The following is an 8,624-nucleotide window of genomic DNA, read 5'->3' as shown; positions in this document are numbered from 1 at the left end:
GTTTTCCTTAGGATAAACTTCAGGTTTATCAAAACGGGTATAATAAGAACACGGATGGCCTTAATTGTCACATTTAGATCATTCATGTCAAGTTTCTTAGTTGTCAACAACCCATGGCAATCTTTTATAATCTATCCGGCCAGATAAATGACGTGACATAGGACACAACAGGTGTCTCGTATATGTAGGCAAGAATCATCAATGTTCCTTCCGGGAACATGACTATATATTACTCTTTGAGTATTTTCAGATATTATTATATGAGAAGATCAATAATTATAATTTCATAAATATATATAATGGACATTAATAATTACCAAAGTATGAATCAAGGACCACAACTTTTTCTATGTACTGTAACCTTTATATCAACTAGTAAATATTCTTTCATTCCAAGATAACCTTATATACCCCATGTATAATTTAACCATAGAGTCATATATTATATGTTCATGCAACCCACAATTACTCATATAAACTAATTAACATGTGATCAAACATATTTAGTATTTCTCATATTCCATAAAACTTAAAATGTGCATGCATATAAACTTTATTTTATTTTATTATTTACGAATAACATAAACCATCATCAGAATTTTAAAGTCACAGCCGAGTTTAGTTTAAAAAGTCGAGGTTAAGTACAATACCACCACAGACGAACAACTTGAACACTTGGTCACACGATAAAATAAGGGCTTGTTTTCTCATAAATTAAGAAACCCCGAATTGGCGAATGATTAGCAATAACAAATATTTACTACATAATTGGATTCCACCCTAGAAAATAAAGATACATTAAGACTTTACCACGATCTTGGCCTTTTGTGATTTTTGCTTTCATGTGTTGACCTTCTCGCATAATTTTATTTGTTACGCACGCAACAGTTATCGATTTACAATCACAAAAATAATTCAATTAAAGAAAGTTGACCATACAAGAACTATATATCATATATGGTGACCGACATACATAAGCAAAAATAAACCAATTAGAGGAAAGATAATTCTTAACTTCCAATCCTCCATAATATGTACTTTTAAAATCCAAAATCTAAATAATATACGAATTAGAATTAGAGACTCTGTGTCATAATTTCTATCGACAATTACATAATTACACTACTGTGAAATTTAGCCCACAGTTTTAATATATCTGTAAACATTATGAACTTCCGGTCATAGTTTTGTATATGTAAATACTATGAACTTTGGTCATAGTATGAATATCAAAATTTCAACTCGTATATCATTTTTCTTTTCTCATATCAAACTCTTGCATATATAAATCTCATATTCTCACATGACTTCTCAAGAGATATTCATTTTCATGAGATATTTTCATTTCTTTCAATGAACGATTTGGCTCAATAAGGCCACATCATTAAGCTCAATTAAGGCTTCTTTACTTGGTTCATCAAATGCCACATTATCAGGCTCAATTAAGGCCAACATTAGGCTTATCATAACACCATATTCTCGATCTCTGCTACAGACAGAGTCTTTATGAGGTGTCACATTCACTTTAAGAAATGGATCAAATTTTGTATCCCATTATACAGTTCAACTTTAGGTGAACAAGAATCAATTCGCAAATAAATTTGCCTTTCTTAAAGATCGCTTTAAATTGAATAGCGGTTCATATATTCATAGACATGGACTTCTGGCCACTTACACTTATATAATATGAATATATTGTACTGATGAAACGGTGTTAAATTATTACACACCTTTACAACTTTGAACTTAAGGCTAAAGTTATAATATGGACATATCTCTCATCTTTATAATATAAATCTCTTGGAACTTTAGGTCCAAAATAATATGATATGTCCCATTTCAAAACCTGTTAAGCACATATATGAAACTTCAAATACAATAATATGTACTTTATACAAGACTAATTAAATAAGTTATATATAAATATACAATAACTGAATACCATATAAGATATATTTTAGATGATAATAATCTAATTTAAACAATTTAATATACTTTTAATTTGTATTCATGTATGTAGTCATGTGTAAATTTTGATAAACTACCATGTGATCAAATTAAGTGGCGTTGCCATTTATGCATAATCTAATCAAAGAAAATTAATTTATCAAATCCATAGTTAAAGGCTTATAGCATGGACAAGTTCTAATATTAATAAGGAAACATGTCACTTTTTACATGTTAGATGTTATGGAATTAACATTAACGGAATGGCACATACCAGAAGAATAAGACTTTGGGATTGCTCGCTGACAATTTTTTTTTGTTTGCAATATTAATATTAAAATTATAAAAATAGTATTGAGATGACTTGTCGTTATTAATCCAAAACGATGAATGATATTTGTTAGAATATAAACAAAGAATAAGTTAGTTAGAGCAGTTATGGTCAGTTAGTTACAATCTGTTACATATTCCCTTATTGCTTATGTCGGTGTACAACTATTATATAAGGACATCATATGTATTTGTAGAACACAGTCAATATCATTCAATACAACAATATACTTTTACATCACAATAATCTGTTATACTCTCTCTAGCATAATCTCTCTCACACAATCATAATTCTTCATCTGTTCTTCTGTTCAACACCATGAACTTCTTCATGGTATCAGAGCAGGATCAATATTTTGATCTTGTTTCTGCTTGTTTTTCATTCAATTTCTTGTTTCTTCATTAATTCCGCTGCAACTTTCAAGTTTTTTTTAGTTCAGTTTCTTTTCTCTTCAAACTTTCTTAATCAAATCCAAAATTAATTCTTACAAAACATGACAATTCAAGAAAACGCAGAAAACTCAGAGATTGATGTGAATAATCCACATTATATTCACTCAACTGATCTCTCAGGAGTAAAGCTTGTTAATACACCTTTGATGGTACGGATTTTGCAAACTGGAGAAGATCAATGCTCATTGCACTTTCTACAAAGAACAAAATCGGATTTATTGATGGAAGCATTTCCAGGCCTGCTGCAACAGCTAGAAATTGGCGGCACTGTAATGATACAATATTTTCTTGGATTATTAATTCAGTGTCTCCAGAAATTGGGGATTTCATTCTCTACAGTGCCACTGCACAAGATGCTTGGGAAGAACTTGAAGAAAGATTCAGTCAGTCCAATGGTGCGCAACTTTATGGAGTTCATAAGAAACTGTCAGATTTTTCACAAGGAAATGATGGAATTGGTACCTACTACACAAAACTCAAGTCAATAAGGGATGAGATCAATGGCATTGGAATGAATCCTAAGTGTAGTTGTACTTGTAATTGTGGAGCCAGAGAGAAGCAGGTCAGATTTCAAGAAGACAAGAAAGCTGTTGAGTTTCTGATGGGTTTAAACGATTCTTATGTTGTTGTTAGAGGCACAATCTTGATGCAAAATCCTCTCCCCAAAGTGGCAATCATCTACAACAACTTGTTACAAGAAGAGCGACAAAGAGAAATTCATAGCACTGTCAATGTTCAAGCAGAATCTGCTGCTATGTTAACAAAGAATGTAGGATACAAGGGCAATTCTTACAACAACAATAATAAGCCATTCTACAATTCTGGTAATGCAAGCAATCGTGGTAATCCAAGCAACAATTTCAGAGGTAACACAAATATTACAGGAATAATATTCCTCATGGTTCAGGGAATAATGTCCCTCATAATAACAACAGTTTTAACTCTTCTGGTAGAGGACAGGGTAATTACAAAGGCAAGACTCCTGTAGAGAATGAGACATTCACTGAAAAGCCTAAGTTCTATGTCTATTGCAAGAGGAACAATCACAATTTGGACAGCTGCTATCATCTCATAAACATGAACAGAAGGTTTGCTGGAAATGTGTTTACTGATCAAGATCTTGCTACATCTTCTACAGCTGGTGGATTCTCAGAAAATCAGATGACTGATGATGATTTTAATACTGCTGAAATTACTGCCACTGCTGCAAACTTTGTTGGTAACATATATCCAAACCCTCAAACTCCTGATTATTTTAATTCTTGGATTTTAGATAGTGATGCCAGTGATCATTTCTGTTCCAATAAGGCTCTTTTTTGTGAATTTCATGCTATATCTAAGCCCTATACTGTCTCTTTGCCTAATGGTGACATTGTGAAAATAGATACCATAGGAACTGTTCAAATTGCATATGATTTATGTTTGCAAAATATGTTATATGTGCCTAGTTTTAAGTACAATCTTCTGTCAATAAGCAAACTAACAAAACAACTAGGATCAGAGGTAAGTTTCACACATGCCCTTTGTTATTTGCAAGACTCTTCCAAGAAGCCCTTGGTCCTTGGTAGGAATTACCATGATTTGTATTTGCTGCAGTCCAACCTTGACACATATCTACCTAATAAAGTTGACAGTCACTCTACTAGTTTAAGTTCTAGTGTCACTAATGTTTCTTGTAATATCTGGCATACCAGATTAGGTCATTTACCAGTTTATAAGATGAAACAGTTGAAGTTGTGTAATGATTTTCCAATATATGAGAAAGATTTATCAATTTGCCCTACTTGTGCTAAGGCTCGACAACATAGAATGTCTTTTCCAATTAGTTCATCATCCTCTTTACTTCCTTTTGAATTGATTCACATTGATCTTTGGGGACCATACAATACACCGACTTATAATGGTTTCAAATATTTTTTAACTATTGTTGAGGATTTCACAAGGTGTACTTGGACACATTTGTTGACTTGCAAAAGCAGTGCTTTCTCTTTTATAAAAGCCTTTCTGAAAATGGTTGATACACAGTTTGATAAAAAGGTTAAAATAATAAGATCAGACAATGCACTTGAATTAGGAAGAAGTAATGCTATTTCACAGTCCTTCATTGATAATGGAATCATACACCAGACATCTTGCATTCATACTCCACAGCAGAATGGTGTTGTGGAAAGAAAGCATAAACAACTACTTGAAACTGCATGAGCATTGAAAACTCAGTCCAATTTACCTATCAAATATTAGGGTGACTGCATCTTGACTAGTACATACATTATTAATAAGCTTCCTACTAAATTGCTTAAAAATTTGTCTCCTTATAAATTGTTGTTTGGCAAAGCTCCTGATTTAACACATATGAGAAGTTTTGGCTTCTTAGTTTATGCATCTACTCCTAAACCTGGTAGGGACAAATTTGCACCAAGAGCTTCCTCATGTGTGTTCCTTGATTATCCTTTTGGCAAGAAGGCATACAAGTTACTGAATATTGATGTAACACCCCTCATACCAAGGTACCTTACCAAGGACTACCCTAGCATGAGAGACTGTTACCATCTCGATTGCCCGAGGTTAGTATATCAAAGTTAACAATTCAAAACACATTTATTAAAGTGCAACTGAGTTTAACGATTACATATTTCCAAAAACCAAACCAAAGTACAACTGTGAAATGTCTAACAATTACAAAGAATGCAAGCTAAGTCTCTTGACGACGGAAGCTAGACTCGAGTGATGATTCCCCATAACTGTCCCATAGCTAAAGAATTGCATCACCTGTCACAATCTGCTCACCATCCCCGAATGGATCACCACTGATTTTATAAACAACAACGGGGTCAGTTACTGAATAATCAAAGTAAGACAAGTACAAAAGGCAACCAACTGATCATCATCCTCCTCCGGTCTCCCGATCTCACACAGTAACCGACTACACACCGAAGTGTGTAGCCCTGCCAGATTACCCATCGCAACAAGTAATCCTCGCCGCCAGTGGGGGACCGCAGCCAATCCCCATCTAAACCCCGCTCATCAACGAGCGATATCCTTGTCCCTTAATGTGCACATCCCCTCTCGTGGCAGGTTCCACGGAGGGCGAACTAGGGTGTGAAGCCACTCCCGCAAGTGACTCCACCACAATCATCACAACACCTACACCACAACAACACCAACACTCCCACAACGATCAACAGACAATCAATCGTACATAATACAATATATTCTCAAATCAATTAAACAGGAACTGTGTAGGAAATCCTACCTTCTCGCAATCTGTTATGCCGCAGCCAATCATACAAATGCACAACTAGTAACACATCATCACCTACAACAACGATAATCAACAGTCAACAACACATACGACGACCAAAACCCTAAACCCCGAAATTAACCCAAATTAGAGTTTGTTAACTTATAAGAACAACAATAGATCAATAAGGATAAGACACTTACTACGGCAATTGACATGGAATAAGATGCTAGAACCCACAATCGACGACCTTTGCCTTGGAATTGATGAAGATTATTAGAGGAGAATGAAACGTAGTTTATGTTTTGGAAGAAATGATTTTAGAAACTGACAAATGACTTATATATAATCTCTAATCATTTTAATCAAAACCGCGGAAATAACACCCGTCAGACCGGATACTCGGTCGAGTATTCCCATACTCGGCCGAGTATTCCTGGGGAGAAAGCTGTCCAGAAATACATGACACACTTACTCAGCCGAGTAAGCCATATTCGGCCGAGTAGCAGACTTAGAAAACTGTGTTATTACAGTCTTCCCTCCTTAAAAAGAACTTCGTCCCCGAAGTTCAAACCCAACCTATAAAACATGAACACCTTACGCTAACTCCCCAACCAAGCTTACTTCCACAACACGGCTCACGATATCGTCTTAACTACAGCATAGCCTCTCGATAATAACTCCATAATATTACGGAATACCGACAAAATGAGTGTTGCCAACTCTGTCTTACTTCCATAACGCTCACTAGCAACTCAATACCAAGACAATCCACCAAACAAGATCAACCATGAAAACGGAATGTTACATTCAACCACCCTTAAAACGAACTTCATCCTCGAAGTTTACTCACACTCATAAACATCATACTACTACAAGCACTGCCATTACCTGTAATAAAATCAACCACAACACAAATCCATCCTTTACTCTACACCAACACTCAAACTTCCAATTATACTATTAACATGTACAACCATCAAACTCTCTTTGTCGCATCCTACTCCTCTTAAGATAAATGTTACGTCCTCGTAACTCACCAATACTAGATCCTTAACTATATCTTCTCATTATCCTCATCACCACCGCATGTCAACGATATCTACCTATAGCCTCGACACCTACTACATCCATTCCTATATCCAAGGCTCTCTTACTCTAGCTGTTCTCATACCTCAATTCATTCGGCACACCACATAACTTATACCACAAACGACATACTTCCTTATACATGCATTTATCTCCACAATCATAACTCACGATTCACAATTGTTACATACACTCACACTAGATCCTCAAGTTCTCCTGTTTATTGCCATAAAACTTATCCATAACTTAACATAATACTAGTTCCCAACAACCTACACTCACTGTCCCAATAAAGATCACGAACCACTTGCCGCTTCTAGCTCAGCATACACCCATTCCACAAAACTCTTGCCACCACTATGTCCCAATAGCAGAGTATCACTATGCCATGACAACAACAGAACATACGCAACTTTCTTCCATATCCTACTCTACCCTCACCTCAAGCCGAATCTGGTAAGAAACATTAATAAACAAAATAACACTCTTTATGCCCAGACCGACACTGACAGCAAACAGCAGTAAACAAACAACAATCTGTATAACTGATATATACTTTCGAAAGTTCATCTCATCAGTAAATAAACAACAATCTATATAACCGTGCCCAGATCACCACTCGAGGCACAATAACCACATCGATAGTCATCGCAACTTTTACAATCTCATAACACTGACTCAGTACAACTTCCTTGACCATAAGACTTTCTTAAAACCACTCTACTAGATCACGATGCAACATATTTCACGGAATCACAGATACCAACCTTATGAATATCATCCATACTATTACTCTTGAGACCGGAACCTCACACTATTACTTACAGATATCATACATACACATACAAGTATAACATATGACGCGGATGTGGACGTGCGCCCACCTGAGTATGCCCAGCTGATCTGTGGACAATGGCAGCGGTCTCTTAAAAGCCACGCTCGGCGGCGTAAAAAAATGCTTTCGACCGGATCATTTTAGATCGGTCAGTTTCGTCTCGGTAAGGGTCTCGAAACGATTAGAGATGTTCGGAGTCGCCACCAAGCATTTGTGGGATACTTGGAACCCGTTCGAATTCACTTTATACCTTGGTCAAACGAAGCACAAAGCAGTGTTTGACATAGGTACTAAAGATAAGGAGTCGTCCCTCTTTAGCATCCTATCTCTAGAATGACTCTCGTACGCCCTGGATAATGTCGTCCACTATCCAAAGTTTCTGATTAAGAGGTGAAGGTACGTATTGGGAAGCCCTTTAATCAGACACCCAATCCCGCCCGCGGTAGCGGCCTCTACAGATCGATCTTGGTTGGTTGAATGCAAAAGTTGATAAAACGGTTTAAATGCATGAATGCGCATCCAATAATTTAAACCTAACATGTGAAAGCTTTCTAAGTCGGTTGATTTAATCCAAGTATCAAGTATAAGATGTCGAGTTGGATTTATGGTTGATTTGCATGCAAGACAGAAATTAAATATCCATTTACCAAATTAGGTTTATGGTGCATAATGTGATCCATTTGTCTTAATAAGGCGTTTTGCAAATATGATTTTTGAATGAGTAAATTA

At 35.7% G+C, this 8,624-nt stretch overlaps 2 protein-coding genes across 2 annotated transcripts in view; both read left to right on the top strand.

Annotated features, from left to right (window-relative positions):
• The first annotated feature begins 2,908 nt into the window (after window positions 1-2,908).
• On the top strand, window positions 2,909-4,932 carry LOC141645801 (uncharacterized). The gene is made up of 3 exons (XM_074453997.1): window positions 2,909-3,596; window positions 3,638-4,233; window positions 4,327-4,932. The coding sequence occupies exons 1-3, from the start codon at window positions 2,909-2,911 to the stop codon at window positions 4,930-4,932; spliced, it is 1,890 nt and encodes a 629-aa protein (XP_074310098.1).
• A 150-nt stretch (window positions 4,933-5,082) lies between these two features.
• Window positions 5,083-8,624, top strand: part of LOC141645785 (uncharacterized) — a 29,542-nt gene continuing 26,000 nt past the window's right edge. The window contains exon 1 of the mRNA XM_074453995.1: window positions 5,083-5,237. Within this exon, the coding sequence (XP_074310096.1) occupies window positions 5,083-5,237 (155 nt within the window). The remainder of the gene's footprint in view (window positions 5,238-8,624) is intronic.

The sequence above is a fragment of the Silene latifolia genome, chromosome 1 (genome assembly GCF_048544455.1).
Source record: "Silene latifolia isolate original U9 population chromosome 1, ASM4854445v1, whole genome shotgun sequence".
NCBI classification, from domain to species: Eukaryota; Viridiplantae; Streptophyta; class Magnoliopsida; order Caryophyllales; family Caryophyllaceae; genus Silene; species Silene latifolia.
The sequence above is the reverse complement of the archived record's forward strand: the minus strand, read 5'-3'. Positions and strand labels throughout refer to the sequence as shown.

Bases quoted from the DNA above. Each gene is read 5' to 3' on its own strand.
- LOC141645801 (XM_074453997.1), top strand. From the start codon at position 2,909: ATGCTCATTGCACTTTCTACAAAGAACAAAATCGGATTTATTGATGGA. The intron at 3,597-3,637 runs GTAACACAAATA...CTCATGGTTCAG, and splicing joins TCCAAGCAACAATTTCAGAG to GGAATAATGTCCCTCATAAT. The intron at 4,234-4,326 runs GTAAGTTTCACA...TATTTGCTGCAG, and splicing joins CAAAACAACTAGGATCAGAG to TCCAACCTTGACACATATCT.